Raw genomic sequence first — 20,764 nt, forward strand, 5'->3', positions numbered from 1 at the left:
TCGACTTCAACTCTTAAAATACTCATTCCACTATTTAAAATGCAATTCTAACTCTTAAATCCCATACTGAAACCATTACTTTTATATTTTACTTACCTACTTTGAATGTAAAATATTTATTTCAAGACTTAAAATACATATTCCAATGATTTAAAATTTGTCAAATTCAAGATTTCAAATGTTAATTTCAAGGTTCAAAAATATTCCATTTAAATTAAAAAATGACAACTTTTAAATTAAAGGCTAAATTTGTAGGTAGTACGTGACCATGTCACCCAAGATTTGCCACTAATTGATTTGCAAAAGAAAATGAGAATAGTAGTGGCTGTGAGAAGAACAAGTATGTGAAGAAAAGACAGACCGCAGGAATAAAACTGCGAGACGGAGGAGTCTACAAAAATAGAGGAAAAAGTGAAGTTAGGAGTCAGGAATAAAAAATTCAGAAGCCACACATTTAATAAGACTCATTTTTCTCTATCTAGTGTAGTCCTGTCCAGTACAGACCAGTCCAACAATGGCGCTGCGTTCACCAGCTCCAGCATACTTGAGTGATCTTCATTCGCAGACCCCCAAGTTTTCGCACTACTACTCCAGTTCCAATAACAATTTGTGTCGCCATAAATTCGTAATTCGCGCCACTGCAACTGCTACTCCTCCCGGCTCCCGCAATGACCCTCTTGTTTCTGACTCCAGTAATAGATCTTCCGTTCCTGGTTCTCTTGGAAAGGTTTTTGTTTTCACCGTTTTTTTATTGAATTTGTACAGTTGCTCATAACAATTACTCGTACAATTGAATTGATTAATTGCAATTTGCAGATGAAGAGAGTTGGTGAAATGTCTCAAGAGATTAAGAGGGTGAGAGCACAGATGGAAGAGAATGAAGAGTTAGCTATTCTGATGAGAGGTCTAAGGGGACAAAATTTGACCGACTCCCAATTTGCTGCTGCTGATGTTCAACTCCGTTTGGTTGAGGTTAGTTTTTTTAGCCTTTTTACTGTTGAATCTTAATTATACTTTATGATGAAGAATTTGTTGGTGATTGTTTGTTGGACTTGAATTGTTTACTAGGTTGATGAAAGCAGCGAGTTCCTGCCGTTGGTATACGATCCTGTTAGCATATCTTCTTACTGGGGTAAACGTCCACGTGCTGTTGCCACACGCATTGTACAGTTGCTTTCTGTTGCTGGTGGCTTTCTTTCTCGTCTTGGATTGGATGTCATCAATAAAAAAGTCAAGGAGGTAACATTTTCACTTCTATCATACAAGAGATGCCTTCATCTCTATTTTTTGCTATTCAGCTGCTTATGTTTTTTGTTTTTTGTTTTTTGTTTTTTTTTATTATATTTTTTTTAAGTTTTTTTTTTAATTACAATGTTAATGCCACTGTTTGGGATGGGATCTAGTTTTCTCATTTGATAATGTATTATTTTCTTTATTCTCGCGCAAGTTATTAAGTATCTATCTGCTGGAGGTAACATAATTGTCTTACAAGTCCAATTGTATCTTCTTATAAGCTCAATGATCAAAAAAACTCGTTGAATCACATGCACTTTTTTTTATCTACGTGAAGTTGTAGATAATGCTAGTTATTAAGGGTTGATCCGAAACAAACTCTTTGTTGTGGTGTAAGTGCATTCCACCCCTCAAAATCCCGCTTAGGTGGGAGCCATTTAATGGCATTGGGTAATAAAATGTTGTTGGTGGTTAATTAGTTCTGTATACTTGCAAGGCTTGTGTCTTGGTATCTCTCATATTTGACAAAGTAAAATTTTGACTTTATGAATCTTGTTTCACAGCCAACATAATGTAAATCTTGTCCTAGATGATTGGCTGTCCATCTATTGGTTAGAGCAGAAGTCTCCATAAATAGTTGATAGTTGTGGCAACTGTGGGTTTTGCCCAAGCATTACTTAAGCAGTAGTTTTGAAAATGGAATTCTGTACTTGCTTTATATGCTTTATTTGTGTTGTCAAAAAGAGCTCAAAGAAAAAGCGCTCAAGAGTAACAACAATTCACCTGCGGTTTTGTGTTTATTATCTTTTCTCTTTCTTTATCAAAAACTAACATACAATGTTTTAATTAATTCTAAAAAGGTGTTGCTAAATTTTTTCTCCAAACTTAATTATCAAGTTTCAATTTCTAAATGGATCCTGATTTATGTGATGCTGATATTGTAGTTCCCCCTCTATTTCAGAATGAAGTTGCACGTGCAATTGAATTAAGGGAGATAGTAACTTCTTTGGGACCTGCATATATCAAACTGGGGCAAGCTCTTAGCATCAGACCGGATATATTGTCACCAAGTGCAATGATGGAACTCCAAAAGCTTTGTGATAAGGTAATGTAGGATGCTTTTTGTGGTTGAAGATGATCTTGAATATGGAATTTTGTTTTCCCTAAGGTGGGCTAGTTTAAAGTATCTTTACTTCCATATTAACACAACAAGTGCACACATTTTTTCTGGGAAAAGATTTTAGTATGTTACTATAGTTGCTTAGCTTAAAACTCATCTCAACGCTTGAAAGTGACTGTCTCTTTAATTGGTGTGACAATGAGGAACTTGAAGCTGAAGGAAATTCCACAAAACCCTAGACAAAGTTCACAATCTCAAAAATGGGAAAAAAAAGTATAGAACTAGTTCTAGTTACATTCTTATTGTTTAACGGCAAAATTGTATTGGTATTCTTTGAAAAATATATTTAGCCGAATCAAGAGTCCCTTATATTGGTGGGGTCAAAGCCTTATGGTTTTTTGGTTGCAGATGATAATGGATAAATATTAAAATGACGTATTAAATTATGTGCTTGTTTTTTATGTGAAAGTTGCTAATGATGTTTGCTAATTTCTACCAAGGGTCAATTGGAACAACCACTTTGTTATCACTGACAAGGGTGAAATGGTGTACATTCGACTTTCGAACCCCACGTAAGAGCCACTTAATGGCATTGGGGGTAATGAAATGTTTTGTTTCCAATTTGAATGATGATTGATCGCTTTGAAATTTTTTTCATGCCAATTTCAATGGGGCTAAAGTTTTATAGTTCTTTGGTTTCAGATTATAGTGGATTAAAAAAATAACTCATAAAATCTTGACTAGTTTTTATTTATGTGTAGTTGCACATAACGTTTGCTATCAAAGGTCAGTCGGGAACATCCTCTTTGTTAGTTTCATCATCAACAAGGGTAGGCTTGTGTACATCTGACCCTCCAAATCCCAATCTAGGTGGGAGCCACTTAATGGCAATGGGGTAATATGATGGAATTCTTTGAAATTTTTTTGCCCCTTTTTGAAGTTTGGATCTACCAATTGCTATGATAAAAACTCTTAATGGCTGCTTACGTACGCATTGATGGTTGTTCATCTACTCTGAAGCCTTCAAGCAAGTTGTTCAACCTGCTCCTCGCTTCTTTATGTTTTAAATTATTTTATTTATTAGTCAGTATGTATCAGTTTAAGGGATTAGAATACTGAGTGCCTAATATGTTTTGCCTTTGGAATGGTGGTATTTGGATTTTTACTTTATTTTTCTTTTGTCTAGTGAGTTGATTTTAGATACCGCGGTTTCTTTGATTCTCCGTAGTCTTTCAACTCAGTGGATTATTAGCTTCATTCTTCTTGCCTATTATTTATTACTGTAATGTCATTACGACGTCTATCATGAGAATGAAAGAGACCATATTATAATCTTACAAAACAATATCCTAATGCCACTAAAGTGTCCCTATTAACTTAGCTCTTACGTTTAGTTAAACTTCTATTCTATATATGTGCAAATTAATCTTCCCATTGATGGAGCATGGGTTAGGTATGTTATAAGTGTTAGTCGAGGTTTGTTAAAGGGTGTCATGTGGATGATTTTGGAAAATTTTAATGTGCTTTGTGATGTTAGCCTTGAGATCCTAGCCAGATTTATTTCATATTGAAACCATAACTTTTGCTATATCAAACAAAAATGCTTGTCTTGTTTGTTAAAACTTAGCCTTTTCCCTTCTACCTATCTGATGACTGTCTTTGCTCTATGTTGGTTGTGTCATTAGGTTCCTTCATTTCCAGATGATGTTGCAATGGCTTTGATAGAGGAAGAGCTCGGGAAACCTTGGCATGAAATTTATGATGAGCTTTCACCATCTCCCATCGCTGCCGGTAATTGAGTATTTACAGTTTTTTTGGTTTTTGAAGTATAATGATCCATTTGCAAATTGCCATTGAGATACCTAATAATATGGCTTGGAAATGCTTTCTCAGCATCTCTTGGACAGGTTTATAAAGGTCGATTGAAAGAGAATGGGGATGTGGTTGCTGTTAAAGTGCAAAGGCCTTTTGTTCTAGAAACTGTAACAGTTGATTTGTTCATCATACGAAACTTAGGGTTGGTTCTTCGAAAGTTCCCTCAGGTATCTCCTTCAAAATTCTTTGAAATTTGTGTTAAAGTTTTTGCAAATTACTTTCTATCTCCTATTAACAAATAATTTACAATTTAGGGACATTTATATTCTTTGTTTCCTTAGTTTGAACTTTGAAGTGTAAAATGGAATGTCACATCTTCTTGTTGGATATACATACCTTATGTATGTTTGGCTAAACATTTAGAAAAGAACTCCCGTGTAGAAAACTGTGCTTTTGGGAAAACACTTTTTAAAACAAATTTTTTGGACTTATATTTCTAAATTGAGTCTGAAAACAGAAAAAATTTTGTGTGTTTTACCTTTTCCTTTTTCACTCTTACACTTTAATAATATTTTTTGATGGAAAAATATAGTTATGATAGTGATCAAATTAAATATGTCCAATACTTTAAAAAAAAGTTTGTTCATAAGTTTTAAAAAATTCAATAACACATGAGCGGGGAAGTAGAAAATATATCTTTTAACATTTAACAGAGAGAGAAGATAGAGGAATACTTCATCTTCTGACAAATAATATTGATATATTTCAGAATATCTTTATGAGACATAAGGTGGAAATGATAGGCTAATTTTGAAAAGTTCAAGGTAAATTTTTGTGATAAAAAGTTATTAAATAATAAATCACAATTTTTTAGAGAAGTAAAAATTAGAAGCTATAAATTGTAGCTTCTCCTTTTACACCCTCTAGAGGTTACTTTTGACTTTTTCAAATATTATTTCGTCTGCTAAAAATGAGTGTGTTTGGCCTAGTTTTTATTTCTTCATTGGAGAAACACGTTTAAAAGCTAAGTATAACACATACTTAGTTTGAAATATGTTTTATAGAACCTAGGATACTAGTGGGACAACACTGCTTAAAGATTTCTCAAAACATCTGTTTTCTTCAAGATTTATCATAGGAGGGCTGCATTTATGATTCTCTAAGGTTAAAAGAGCACTTGCTGGAAGAATTTGATTGTTTGCTGTCTTGAACTTAGATTTCTTTATGAGAATATGAGTGCCTTCAGTTCTCTATGATTTAAACATCAAGGGGATTGTTCATAAGCTCAACTCAGTAGCATATGATGTTGGGCTTTTGGCCGTGATCATTTTACGGATGTTGGATATTCCTTAAATATGGGATTGAATGAAATTTCACAATCTTTATATGGATGTTTATGACTCATTTTCCATTTCACCATATGCTGCTGATTCTCTTCTTGCTATTAGAACATCATTTTCTTAATTAGAAATAGAAGGTGCCTGTAATATGTGTCATACCTAGCTAAAAAAACATCAAAAGGTTTGATTGTAATACTTGCACTAGCAACTAACAAGGAGAACCTTTCTTTCAAGAATCTGAAAAAAGTGGTGGTGAGAGAAATTTTGTTTGGATCATAAATGAACTATGGCAGATTGTGAACAGGACTTCATAAATGTGTTATGTTAATCACGAATGTTAGGACATGTACGGGGTAGTTGGGTGTCATGCTAGGAAACTACACAAGGGCACAAGAGACATTTGAAGAACCTTTGGAAAAGTCTAGACTATTACAAGGGATTTATTATATTATTTTGTAATGGTGATTTGTTAGTTTGTTATTTCTTGCAAAGAAAAGTTTTTATTACTTTGTCTATATGATGAACAGGAGGAAAGGTATGCTTTGTATTGACAATTACACTTTGTTTGGATTGTAAGAATCGGAATTAAAGGACATGGAGGGATTTGTATGGATACAATTTTCTTTCTTTGGATAACAAATTTGGAGGGGAGAAATTTGGTAAGAAGAGATTTGTAAATATTAGTTCCCTTACTTTTTTTGATGACCAAATCTCTCCAAAAGCAGAAAGATTTGGAAGGAAAATAGTTTTTCTCTTTTTTCTTTTCCTTCCCCTCTTACCCTTCCTTTCTTTTGCCTCCCCTTCTATTCTCTTGCCTCCCCTTCTGTTCTCTTCGTTTCCTTTCTATTCTATATTCTTTGGAACACTTCGTGGAACTGTGAAAAAGCAAACTTTGTGATGAAATGGATGAAAAACCCTTAAAATAAGATTATAAAAAGGGGTTGGTGTTTAGGTGTGCTGGGCGCTGTGTGACTGGTTGGCCGGTGCTCGTCATATTTGTCTTAAGGTCTCTTTTCCGCTCCTGAAAAGAAAAAATTTTGTTGGACTTTGTGCTTGACAAATCATTTAATGATTTTTTAGATGACATTTTTGATGAAAAAGGTGTACAACAGTTATGTTTATGTACGTATTAGTAACCATGGCTTCTCTGCATTATAAATGATTGTGTAACATTTATTTCTTGCTTTGTGTTTATGTCACTATATTCCTTCCTTTAGGAAAGAGTGTGGTGGTAGCTAACATTTCTGACCTATTGATTCCACTCTAGGGAAATACGGCTAAGAGAAACCAATATCTCTGTAATAACCATACTTATCTTGATTGATCCTCTTTGTTTTTACAAGGTAAAGTTGTGTACATCCGCCCCCAAGCTTAGGTGGAACCTACATGATGGCTTGGGGTAATGTAAAGTTGCATTGCTCTTGAGTCTTGACTATATTTGATGTAACACCCTCAGAATAGGTCGAACTTTTGAAAACACCTTTAATGAAAACATGAACCAAAACCTACTCATGGGAGTGTTACCGCCACATCTATTTCTAATAAAATAGATGTAAGGCTTAACGACTAAGAAATAACTTAATAACTTTAAATCCAAAAGAGGGTTTACAACATAAGAGAAGACTGAAACGCAATCTATGTCCATATAAAATTTAAACAACTTAAGGTAAAATTTAAACTGAAATACGACTCTAACAAAAGCTATGTTTCTAGGTGATCCTCACTCCACGATTCCCACGCAATCAATAACCTGCAACATAAGAATGCAAGAAAAACAAGGGAAAAACTCCCAAAATCAGGAAATTGAGTAATTCCAACTCCATTCCGTAAAACGATTAAGTTTGAAAATGATTTAAGAAAATAAAATATAATCAAATTGAAAACAATTTTAGAAAATAACATATAGCTGAGTTTAATAGAAAACAATTTGAGAAAACAATATATATAATATCACATAAACCAATTTATTAATTTGATATTTAATAATGACAAACACATAATTAATTTTTAATTTGAGGGAACGAGAACGCCAGTAGGCCGAGGCTTTACCCCTATACCTACTTCATCAAGAGGTCGTCACCCCAAATAATTCAAGACCAGCAGAGTAGTCTCAGGGAACCCTAGTGTGCACACCCCTTCTACTTGGATCACAACAAATAGAAGGAAGACCAAACATCGTATCAAGTATCAGAAATAATAATAATAATACCTGTCGGCAGCTATACTAACCAAATAGGGCAACCTGTTCATCACCCTTATACTTGGATCACAACAAATATAAGAGCTTCATTTCCCTCGTGTTACACTTTACGTGATTTAATATATTTTAATAATTAGTTGCGAGCACACAAACTTATAATCAAACATACATTATACATTATATTTTATGATCATAAATTTTTCCCAATAAATATATATCTCAGGAATATCCAACTGAAATCTCATTTTCCAAATCACCATTCTAACATCAATTGGTGGCAATAGGAATTAATATCATAAATATTTCTCTTCCAATTTACATCGTATCCAATTTCGTTATCAAAATAATAATATAAATTTTATCGAAATAAAAATTATAAATTCAAGTTTGACAAAAAAATAATAGTAAATATAATTTGAGAATATATTAAGCATAACATCATATAAAATAATGTCATATCAAATCATGCACCCATTTAAACACATTAATTATCACTTAGCACATAATACTAACGGGATAGTCCTAATTAGATGGACATTGAGAATTACCTTGTCACGCGATCCTAGACAACTTACGCTCCTAATAATCTCTGTCTACGAATTCGCTGTCTTTAATATCGAAATCTTGCGTTTTCTTGACTTGAATTTTTAGCAAATGGGAGATGGAGGAAGAGTTTGTAGGAGAAAAAGGAAGTGTGAGTAATAATGTGAATGAAATTAAGGGTAATTGATTTAATTTATAATAGGTAAGTGAGGTTGGTTATAAGGTTTAGAGGGAGGAGTGGGAAGTTATTGTTAATGGGGAGTTATGTTTTCTTTTTTTTTTTATTTATTTTTATTTTTTTTAAAATTTTTTTTTTCTGAAATTTATTTATTTATTATTATTATTATTATTATTATTATTATTTATTATTATTAAAAAAAAACGGATGTTACATTTGATGTTGACTTATCCAATGTCTCCCTACTTTTTCTGTCACAAGGATTAGAAAGGGGCCTTTATTTAAGATGTATAGCTTTATTTCTGACTTCAACTCTCCCATCCTATACATGTGCTCAGATATCTGTTGATGTGGTTGGTTTGGTTGATGAATGGGCCGCACGTTTCTTTGAAGAGCTTGACTATGTTAATGAGGGTGAAAATGGTACACTTTTTGCAGAAATGATGAAAAAGGACCTTCCTCAGGTATTCTTTTCTTTTGTTTTGTTGTCATCCAAATTTTATTTACATTTGAACATTTTGTTGTCTATAAAAATGTGTTTATTATTTTACTGAAGCTGCTACTTAAATTACTGGTTTTGTTGGGTAGTGATGTTTATTTGAGTTTGTGGGTATTTAATGATGAAAATGTCTTATTTCATGCTATCTCAGGCATGTTTAATTGCTGAAGCTGCTCTGGTTCTGTCCTTGTTTTTTTCTTTAATTCATTAGATCAGTCAGAAAGGTCAAAATAATTTTGTATTTTTATGGATTGTGGGAAAAAATATACTTCGAATGTTTCACGACTTTCTTTATATATTCATTGAAATGAATTTCCTTTCGCGTTTCTTTTTATATGAAAATGACTTTCCTAACTATTCACTTAATTTGAATTCTATACATTTTATAAGAACCAACAGTAATTTATGTAACTTGAAAAAAGGGTTCTTTTTCTGTGCTTCCTCTCTCATTTTCTGAACAGAACTAATGCATGTATATGTGGTGAACTATCTACTGCCAAGCAAGAAAAGAAGAATTTCAGAGAAGAAGTTAGAGAATAAGAAGAATAAGAAAAGAAGTACAGGGAAGAGGAGAATTTAGAGAAGAATTTAGAAGAGAGAATAATTGAGAGTATATTTCGTTGATTGCCTAACCAATTGTCACAAGTGCATATAAATAGCTAACAGTAGTACAAAACTGCTGCCTCATCATAGTTGGTTACAAAAAGATTCCCTTTCTAGAATACCCTCAATCACATTCTGTTACATCATTCATTCCCCCTTGGTGATATTTGCCACCTCACTCTTTTTACCCCTTCTGTGATAGACCAAAATATCCTTTGGTTGTGTAGCCTGCATGACAGTATACTATAAAGTTGTTACCCAACTAAAATGAAGTTAGTTGCTTCAGTAAACAATCTGAAATCGTGAAGACGTTTTCAGTATGTTAAGTCAATAAAACTTCCCCTTCCAACTTCCATGTTCCTGCCTATGAATTCTCTTGACCAATTCCCCAGTATTTCTTTATTCTGGGATTTGAAAAAGGGACAAATCACCTCTAGAACCCAACCAGTGGTCATCATACTGTAAGAAAACTGGAATTTCTTTTTCATCAAAACTTTATAATATTTAATGAAATATTAGCAACTTTTACTAATCTATATTATATTTTTAATCTAATGCCAAAAGGATGTGATCTATGTACTGTAGGATAGACCTAAAAATATTCATGCTTTAAATCTGCTTTGCAAAACTTAAATTAATATTGGCATAAATCTTCAAATTAAGCCTTATCGCAGGACTCTTTCCAGTGGCACAACCTTCAAATTAAGAATCTCTCTGGTAGAAAACTTAAATAAATATTTGCATAAACCAGCTCCGTTTCCTGAAAATAGAGCTGGAGATCACATGTACAGCTACTTCCTCCATGTCAGTAGCTGGAGAAAATGGTCCAACTTCTTGAGCTTCAAGCTTTTTGATGAAGGGTCAATTATTCGTAATATGGTGTCCATGGTAGAAAGAGTGTGCTACTTCAATCTGGTGATCATAATAAGGGGTACCAGAAATTTGTAAACTGAAGAAAAAAAAAGGAATGAACAAATGAATTCATGAATGATATTAGATATAATGTATTTTCCAATAGCTGTTCCTTTCACCTGGTTGACAAAATTACTTGCCTCATTATAAATTTGAAACCATGATTCATGACTCTTTCAGAAACCTATTTTATTCTTGTGCTAGATTAGAGCTCATACATTTTTTCCGCTAGTATCTACCATGGTTCATAAGCATTTCTTTTCTTTAATAGTTGTCTACTCCATCTAATTCAATAGCATTTGCTGAAAGAATTCAAATACATTTCTGATTTCTCTATCTGTTTAATCAAATACTAAAATTGGAGCTTTCAGGTGGTCGTACCAAAAACCTACGATAAGTATACCTCAAGAAAGGTTCTTACAACACAGTGGATTGATGGTGAGAAGCTATCGCAAAGTACAGAAAGTGACGTCGGGGAGCTGGTTAATGTTGGAGTCATATGCTATCTTAAGCAGGTATGTAAATGTATATGTTCCTATCATTAGCTGGTTTATCTTCTAATCTATTAAAATGTTTTTATTTTTCTATAGAGGTAAAGTTTCACTCTGGTTTACTCACTGAAAAAAATGATGTTACACCAGAGGAGGGGAGAAACATTGTTGAGAAGGCTCGAGTTTGTGACCTTTAAGTCACAAGCTCAAGCCTAATCCAACTACATCAATTTCTACTTGTTAAAACACAATTTAGTCACAATTAGTGGAATTACTGTACTTGGTAGCTTTTTGTATATCAGTTTATATCCTTAATTTCATTCCCTTTTTTTTTGGACTTTTTGAAACATGGTTTTGAAAAATTATGCATGTTTGTCTTTCTTCACTGTGAAAGAAACACCACTTTTTCTTGTCGAGTTTGATAACTACTACCTTTTTAAATAATGGCAACCATCAGCCACATACTCCTCCACTAACCAACTCACATCATTTGCATGTCTTATACTTCTTCGGTAAGAGTGTAAGGCCAAATAAAAAGTTGGTGGAGGAAAAAATTTCAGGTATCAAATAATAATAAAACAATATAATTATTTTTATGTGTTGCAAGGTTGACATTTATTATACTGGATGTTTGCTTAGTTCAGAGAGGAAAGAAGAGATTATTTTTGTTTGGTCTTTTTGTATTTCTGAAAAGAGGGGAACTCAGATATTGGTCGCTGGGAAAACATCTCCTTGGTGGGGATTGGAGATTGACTTTGGTGTTTAACCCAACAATCTGAGTCCTGATCTCTTTGATATGGTGTACCATGAGATAGAAGGGACTCCTGCTTTCTCTACTTGCCCATAAACTTTTTTATCATAGGCATTTGTAGATATACTTTTTTAGGTATATACTGAGGGTTGTGTCACATTTACTCAAGGATTACTAACTACCGTCATTTGACAAAATGACATCTTGTTTAACATGTCCTTCAAACTTCAAGTTTAAAGATTTTCCATGCAAGTATGCTCAATCCTTGACTGAGTAGGGTACTTGTGTGGCTCTATATGTTTATTAGAGTATCATAAGTTCCATGGGGAGTTGAGATGAATAAGTTGAGGATCCATAACTGAATTATTGAGCTGAAAAGTTTTCCATGTCAGTATCGATTTTCAATGTATGATTATGCCATTCTGCTACTGGTACAACTGGTTCCACTGTAGAACAATTACACTTCGACTATATGCTGCTAACAGTATTTGTATTTTTGATTGAGGTGCATGTTTTGTAGCAATTAAATATATATTTTGTAGAACATTCATACTTAATTATCTGTTTGGTAAACTGTGTGCAGTTGCTTGATACTGGATTTTTTCATGCTGATCCTCACCCGGGGAATCTTATCCGAACTCCTGATGGGAAGTTGGCTATACTTGATTTTGGTAATATTTAATTTATGTTGTAGGTGCTTTCAGTTCATAGCCTATTCTCTTATGTGCATGTGGGTGTGAAATATTTGGGAGTGGTTGATAAAATAGTGTTTTGGGCTTTAACAAGCTTATTTGAGGCATTTCGAAGGTTTGGGTGGGTGAATCATTTATTTGAAGTGTTGAATAAGATTGATAGCAAGCATGCACCAATAATACTTTTTTGTGCCATCTTTCGAGAAAAAACTTCTTAATGCAAGCATCTATGTTATTTTGCATGCGTAGGTACTGAAACTTTTAGGTAAATTTTTTCTGCTACAGGCTTAGTTACAAAACTAACAGATGATCAGAAGTATGGAATGATTGAAGCAATTTCCCACCTTATTCATCGAGATTATGACGCTATAGTAAAAGATTTTGTCAAGCTGGATTTCATCCCAGAAGGAGTTAATTTGGGGCCCATTTTGCCTGTTCTTGCAAAAGTTTTTGACCAGGCACTTGAAGGTGGCGGAGCGAAGAATATCAACTTTCAGGAGCTTGCGTCAGATCTGGCACAGATAACTTTTGATTATCCATTCCGGATACCCCCTTATTTTGCTCTAATTATTCGAGCAATAGGAGTTTTAGAAGGCATTGCTTTGGTCGGAAATCCGGAATTTGCTATTGTGGATGAAGCTTACCCATACATTGCTCAGGTACCTGCTTTATTCTGGGGCTTTTTTGTCCATATTGATGTCTTAATCATCGATCTTTTGTAATTAGCCTGTGATTATGCTACTGTTCCAATATATTGCTTTACCCCAATATAGGGACGGAGCTGGAATGCAATGTGAGGTGGGGCCAAATTTGAATAGTCTATCTTGTATATTGACTTGGCCCTAAGTAAGATCTGTCTCTGCCCTAATGTCTCTTAGTAGGGTCCACTTTCCATATGGTAAGGATAAGGGGAGGTTGGGTGTCCATTGCCTTACGCTTTAACCAACAATGAGGCTTTTCCCAATTGACACTTTGTTAGGCCGACGTTTCAATTACAACATTTAATACCATATTTTATTGCCTCAATGCCAATAAATGACTCTCAGTTAAGTTTTCATCTATTCAAGAATAATGTTTCAATGCTGATCTTTTTTTAATTTTTGTGATTTATGTAATGGTTGCGATCAATCCAGCTATAGCAGAATTACAAATGTTAGATGTTAAATTTTAATTGGTATTTCCAGGCTTTTCATCAAAATTTTCTTTGGCTTGCCTCTAGATAATGGAGAATTGCATTTGGACTCCAGATGAAACTCTATAAATGTGGTAGAGAAACCATCCCTGAATTTTTGTTACAATTTCTCACCTTCCTAAGTCACTTAGGGTTGCAATGCATGGTGCACTTCTTTAGAGTGAGGAACTTTTAGGATCTAGATTACTCGGGAGGGTTGCAGCAAAAGAAGTTATTTTTATTTGCAACCCATATAACTCCATTAACTCTGTATTTTTGTCACTTAAGAGTTAAATTCAGTACAACGTGAATGATGTCGTAGAACTTCACTTTGAGTATATGTATATGACCACAAAGTAACAATTTAAAAGGCAATGTTTAGGCATAGTGAGGCTAGAGATAAATTAGAGATTTCAATATTGACAAGTGAGAATGATATGTATGAATGAGGTTTGTGCCAGGGAATTAGGTGGAGGGCAAAGGATGAGGATGAGAGAGGATGGAACTATTGATGATTACTTTATTACGTGTATGCAATGTTGTAGAATTAACTTATTGTGCCGACAGCCACACACTAGCAATCGCACATCTAATCCATTGATTTTGAGGCAACAAGTGAGCTTAGCATTCAATTGTGGGTGTGGAGGAGCAAGGGGTTGTAAGAGTTGAAGTGCAAGAACGTAAGTTTGCATTTTCCATTCTTTTTTGTTTCGGTTTTTTGATTTGGTGATGTTGGGGCTTCGAAAACTATTCAATCCTTTACCTTTTCTAAGTATCTTAGCCAAGTGTTATAATGACTATTAGCCAATACCCATACCCCCTAAAATTTCAATACTTACCACATGCTCACTACCCATGTTGGTTGAAGTTTTCTAACCCACGTGTGACCACCTAGGTATGTATTCAAACTCATCTTAACCCACCATAGCCAACTAGGTATACTCATCACAGTCATACTCACTAATGTGGATTGGGTGGGTTAGGTTCTAGCTTAGAAGAGCTTGAGAAAGACGAAGAAGAAAAAGAAGGAAAAAGGATGCTTTAAAGGCACTTTAACCAAGAACTCTTCGGACATACCTAGGAGCAATCGAGTTCATTAAGTCCTTTTAGAAGACACACTTCAACAATGGTCTTAAATCGAAAATTAAGATATCACAATGATGACAACACAATTAAATTGTAACTCAAGTTTTATTTTTAGTTTTCATGAAGATGGTTTTTGTTTATCAATTCACTGCTTTGACATGAAGAATTACAATCCTATTATCTAACATGAATTTATATGTACCTATACTTTTCATTAACTTTGACTCATTGATTACATGATCATTTAACTTAAGGTAATATCATGCCATTACTTTAATTCAATACATGCAAGGATGACCACATACATACTCTAACTTCTAAGGAAAAAATTAATTAATCAACCTAAACAATTTCACATATACCGTCCAAAATGACTAGGTTCATTAAATTAGACATCTTAATTAAACTATGTTGCATTAAAAGTAACTTATTACTGATTTTATGACTCAATTAAGAGACTAAAAAACCAGCTTTATGAACATCTTTAAGAAGGCTTTAAGTCCTCGTCATCATATTTCTTTAATACTTTGTTTTTAAGGCCATGAGTGTTGGACGAATGAATGTGGATGATCGTGTGCTTCATATCTTCACTTTCCACGACTTTATGGTGGCATTTAATTCTCTTTTAATTACTCCCAATAACTATAAAATAATTATGAGTATTTCAAGAGTTTTATTTCCATAGTCATCATGGAATCTCCTTTCAATGCCTTTGGACGCACACTCATTGCAACTAGTATGGTTTGGGTCTCTATTTCTCACGGCATGTACACTTGCATAGTACTTCTTGAGTTTGTTTCTTGTGGAATACGAGTGATATCTTAGACTCTTTGAACTTACAGAGTTTCTTTTGTAGACATTATTTCAAATTGTTGGCTTGCACACAACTTCATTGACTTGACCATAGCTAACATATGGACTTGTGGACATACCCTTTGACTTATCATGTAGCATTAGGTTTTTGTTTAGGACTTATTGAGCACATGATTTGTAAAGTTTTGAAGTCACGTCACCCACCTTATACTCACTTAATATTCATGCAATGTTCGCTTTATATGTGCCCCATATCATCATCGTTCGTTATAAATTTGTTTGTATCTAATTTTATTTAAAACATAAAATTTTAATAAAAAAATATAAAAAATAATAGTGAATAATTCATTATATCATTATCCGTAAACTAATTGTTAAACTTCATGTTTTATAAAAGATTTTATTTAATAGCTCTAAAACGTAAACTACCTTTAACTAAATTATTATAGAATATTTACTTTTTGAACTTTTGCCAACTTGATAAATCATATATAGAGTTATAAAATAGCACAGTGAATGAGGCAAGCAGATATAAGGCATTGTAGATGGGTATGGAGCGGGTCAGTTGGATGTAGGTGGTTAAGACAGCATACCCACCACCTACCAACTATTTTTCATACCAATATCTACTTACTACCCACCAAATTTATACTCATATCCATGGTTAGATGTGGTACAGTACTTGTGAAATTTTACTCGCATCTTGACATGCATGTAATAGTTGCAAAACGAGGTGATGAGCTAGCCTTATTACCTTGATAAACATTGGGCATATCAAGGCAATGAGGAACATAAATAACATGAAATAGAAATATATTTTGTGAAATTTGAATTTAAATAATCTAGAATGAAGTGTGTCGTAAGTGTGTTATGTTTTTTTCCTAGATTTGGACCTCAATAGAACCTTTGCACCTTGGAATGCCATGTACTTTTCAATTCGAAGGGGACATTATCTTATGAACTTACTGAAACTTATTAGAACTTCTTTAAGTCATTGGAACTTATTGTAGTAATAAATTGAACTCGGGTAGCCATAAACTTCTCTTAACATATGTTGGAATCTATATGAATCTATTTTCCTGAAAATTACTCTTTTAGGAAAAGAGAGAGCAAGATGAAGTGTTGTAAGTTGTTACTCGAAGTTTATACTTCTTTCAACCTTAGAGAGAAGTTTGATGATCATTAAGCAAACCATGAGTATCCTTTTTTCATATAGTTGGTTTATCTTTCAATTCTTTTGAATGAATGGATTTGGGAAATTACAATTTTTGATTTTATTAGTTTCCTCACTTTTCTGTGTTACATAGAATTTGAAGCTTAATATTCATTTCTTTTACATGTTTTCAGAGGCTTTTGACCGATGAATCCCCACGTCTGAGGAATGCTCTTCGATACACCATATATGGAAAATCTGGAGTTTTTGATGCTGAGAGATTTATTGATGTAATGCAAGCTTTTGAAACCTTCATTGTAGCAGCCAAAAGTGGAGGTGGAGAGAATTTAAATGGTAGAATGGCTGAACTTGGCATTCTCCAGAGCGAACAAAGCAATAATTATGCTGGATTTTCTTTAAATTCATCACCAAATCAACAGATTCAGACTAGAGCTGCTTTAGCTTTTTTGTTATCCGACAAGGGAAACTTTTTCCGTGAATTTCTTCTGGATGAGGTATGTCTTGTATTTTCCTTGAACATTGATAAGATTTTTGATGTTTTCTTCAATCAAGAATGTCATTGCTATTTACGGATGAAATTAAGGGGGAGTATGCTTTAAGGTTTTTAGAAAAAGGAAAGCCAATGCCTCCTCTAAAAGTATCTGGTTGAGACCTTTTGAATTTCCCTTTCCCTTTTGAAACTAATTTATTTTTAATACACAAAAGGGGGTTGGATTAGTGTGGTCCCTCATTAGTGCCTTGGCAGGGTAAATGAGCTTGTAAAAAGCTGCAGTTTTGCAAACTTTGCTTGTTGGTACTAATTAAATTTCAAATCATGGTGGATGTAGATCATCAAAATCAAATTAGTTTGAATGTTTGATACAAACCAAAAGGAGTACTCATAGTTGCACAAAGTATGTAAAGGCCGTACCGAAAATTCTAGAAATTAAATATACAACATATACGGGGAAAAAACCGGAATTAATTTTATATGGACACAGTGAAATTCCCCTTATAAATTTGCTTTTCATTAACTGACAGTTAAAATAGTTGAACGAGCTTTACCTGTCCAACAATCAATTTTTTTAATTAGGTTCTCCAATTTATAGTGCAAACATGGGGAACGGTCGCGATCGCAGCACCGGAACGGTGATGCGGTAACGAGAATGAGCAGTTATCGTAACGCTTAATTAGTGGTCAAATTTATGAGACGTCCTATGATACAACATAAAATACGGTCTTCAAAACCTTTACAACATGGGAAATATTTTGTTTTTTTAAACCTTTACAACACGGCCGATGCGATGCGGCCTTGTTTTTGCACTATGCTTCAAACCCAATTTTTTTAGAGGTTGGACGACCAGTTCTAGCTAGGCTTATCATAGATTTTGTGCATTGCGGAGAGCAACAAGAATTCTGCTCCAATTACTTATTCTTTTTATTGTACCTTATTAATTATGTGTTTTTGGTGCAATGCTTAAACACATTACATGTTCATTTTTGCAAATCCTTTGAGTTTGGTGACATGCTTTTCATTATACATGTATGTGCTGCATGGATTACAATGTTACAGAATAGTTTGCATCAACTTGCCATCCTCACAACTAATGATTCAAGATTTCTAAATCCAAACACCAAGCCCTGAAATTTAATCTCGATAAGCCCATCAACAATTATCAAATAATATTCCGACCCCCGAAATCATTGCCTTAATACCACCAAGAAACTTGTCTAAGAAAAGAGTAGATAGATAAAACTGCACAAAAACGCAATTAAGTCTAAATTAGTCTAATTCGACCATAATTCTGTGAATTTCAATTTTAATGGTGGAATTCAGTCTTCAAAATCTTTTCTATGATGATAGAAATGTGTGTCCAACGATGTTGACATATGGTGAAGAGATGCAAGTGCCAATGGTCGTGGTGAAGACAGAGATCCAAATGTTCTTAGCTGCGTTGAGGACTGAGGATAGGATATTGGATAGGAGTTTGGAGGAAAGATACCTTACATTGAAGAGATGAGTAAATAGGTAGCTGGGATGAGTGTTTCAGATTTGGTGATGTCGAACCAAAAACAAAAAAATAAGGTTTGGGGTATTTAACCTTGTCTTCCCCTTATTTGACTCGTCTCTTGTGCTCTCTTAGCTAACAGTCCCTTAAAACTTTTAAGGATGAGGTAGAACATATTATGCTGCTTGACATATAGAGAAAAAGCACATCCAATTCTGATACATGTCCACTGTTTTCAATTAAACCTCACGACCACTTGGCTTTTTTAAGGTAAGATTCAGAAAGTGTACTAAAGTTCTAGTAGGCAAAGTTAATTAGGGCATTAAACTTGTTATTTCCATCAGCTCTATTTGTTAACTGGCTACTGTGATTTAGGAATTTTACTACTCACCCTGGTGTATCTAGTGTCTGATTATTGTATTTTGCTGTTTTGTGTGTGTTATCCAGATTGTAAAAGGTGTTGATGCAGTGACAAGGGAGCAGTTGGTAAAAATAACCGCTTTCCTTGGTATTGCTCCTGTATTTGGTATGGTTCCTGCCTTTGGACCCTTTAAACCTGCAGGGATTTTACCTACTATAACTGACGAGGACAAAATCATCCTGAACAATGTGGAAAGCATAGTAGATTTTCTCACAGCTGGAAGTTCCTTGACTAGAAGATCAAATCAGGTACGGAATGCTTTTACTGAACTGCCACACCAATAATAGTTGCCAACTGTATGCATGCCTTTTCTTTTTAGATAAGAATATTTCTGTTAGAACATAGAAGATACTGGGCAATAAGTTTGTAGTTCATGGAGGCAGAGATATCATTTCAGGAGGCCTTGGTTGTACCAGGGATCACAACTCACAAGAATGAGCTTATGAAATGATGGCTGGTGATGGTAGGAGTGTCTTGGGTTTGTTGGGAGCCATGTCTTTCATGATGAGTGCGGTTGGTGGTTCAAAGTAGAATAAGGTTTGGAAGAGGAAGAGGGTAAATAATGGAGGTGTAACTGTGATAAATATTTCATTACCTTCAACAGCATTACCCCTCTGGTACAATGAGATTGTTCTATCAGTATTTTGCCAATCTCAGCAATGAATCTTTGAAATGTTGTAGTAGTTGATTAAGATAAGTAGTAATTAGTCCCTGTTGATAAGTTTAGTACTTCAGGGAGTTGAATCTACTGCTTCCATGGTCCCCAAATTATGGGTATGTACGTAGTAGGACTGCTGTTTTTTGCCCCTGTTCTAGCTATTGCTGATTGCTCACTAGATAAACTTTTTCTGAAATCCTCCTGCCATAGGGGTAATAACACTACTTGCACCCAACACAAACTTTATAAAGGCAAATGAAGAAATCTAAGGTATAAAAGGATATTTTATCACTGTATCAATGAAAATGTACTGACAAAGCCTTAGTCAACAGTGTATCATGCCTCGTCTTCACCACCCATCATGTCACCAATGCAGCGAAGTAAGATCGCAAAGCCGCAACATTTTCAAATGCGTCCAAGGATTTAATAACTATCAGACAAGGAACCCGATTCTCTGTGAAGAAGCTTATTGTGTCACACTTCGATCATCTATCATGCCTTTAGTGCAGGAAATATAGGATTGCTAGACACAACCTACTCTAATGCCTTCAAAAACTCGACAAACCATGACCTCTACAACCCATGACGTCAGTCATAAAGACTTCTTATTTTATGGGAAGTTGTAGATGGTTTGCTATCAAAAATAACACCTGATTTTTTGCAAGGGAAAGGTTGCGTTCATCCAACACCAAAGTCTTTCTTAGGTGGGAGCCACTAAATTGGGTATTGGGCATTGTAATGTTTTAACTTGTACACTAGCAACGAAAGTGAAAGATGAGTCATTTGACTAGTCAGTTATTGGAGTGACTGAACATTGGAATTAAATTGTTAAGTCAAGGATCGAAGCAACATACTTCTCCTGGATAATAATGAAATCAAACATAAATGTCTGCAGATAATGATAGATCTAAAGAGTTGTCTCAAACCAAACAAAATCAGAATCGATTAAGTTTGGTTGCGCTTTACAGCTTTGTAGCCGGAAAAATGAAAGTAAGCTGCTTTTGTGACCACTTGCCATCTAAACAAGAAATGACATGCCACATTTTGTTGACATTTGCAGGTCATAAATATTGATC

General features: G+C 34.2%; 1 protein-coding gene across 3 annotated transcripts in view; it reads left to right on the forward strand.

Moving 5' to 3' along the window:
* The first annotated feature begins 329 nt into the window (after window positions 1-329).
* The window catches only part of LOC130818712 (uncharacterized), a 24,345-nt gene continuing 3,910 nt past the window's right edge, over window positions 330-20,764 (forward strand). For all 3 annotated transcript variants that reach the window (XM_057684883.1, XM_057684881.1, XM_057684882.1), the window contains exons 1-13: window positions 330-727; window positions 817-972; window positions 1,069-1,239; window positions 2,195-2,338; window positions 4,039-4,144; window positions 4,247-4,395; window positions 8,768-8,893; window positions 10,815-10,958; window positions 12,269-12,356; window positions 12,663-13,036; window positions 16,795-17,115; window positions 19,057-19,278; window positions 20,749-20,764. The exon at window positions 20,749-20,764 is cut by the window's right edge. In XM_057684883.1, coding sequence (XP_057540866.1) covers window positions 515-727; window positions 817-972; window positions 1,069-1,239; window positions 2,195-2,338; window positions 4,039-4,144; window positions 4,247-4,395; window positions 8,768-8,893; window positions 10,815-10,958; window positions 12,269-12,356; window positions 12,663-13,036; window positions 16,795-17,115; window positions 19,057-19,278; window positions 20,749-20,764 — 2,230 coding nt within the window. In that variant the 5' untranslated portion in view covers window positions 330-514. The remainder of the gene's footprint in view (window positions 728-816; window positions 973-1,068; window positions 1,240-2,194; window positions 2,339-4,038; window positions 4,145-4,246; window positions 4,396-8,767; window positions 8,894-10,814; window positions 10,959-12,268; window positions 12,357-12,662; window positions 13,037-16,794; window positions 17,116-19,056; window positions 19,279-20,748) is intronic.

Source organism: Amaranthus tricolor, chromosome 7 (assembly GCF_026212465.1).
Source record: "Amaranthus tricolor cultivar Red isolate AtriRed21 chromosome 7, ASM2621246v1, whole genome shotgun sequence".
Lineage (NCBI taxonomy): Eukaryota > Viridiplantae > Streptophyta > Magnoliopsida > Caryophyllales > Amaranthaceae > Amaranthus > Amaranthus tricolor.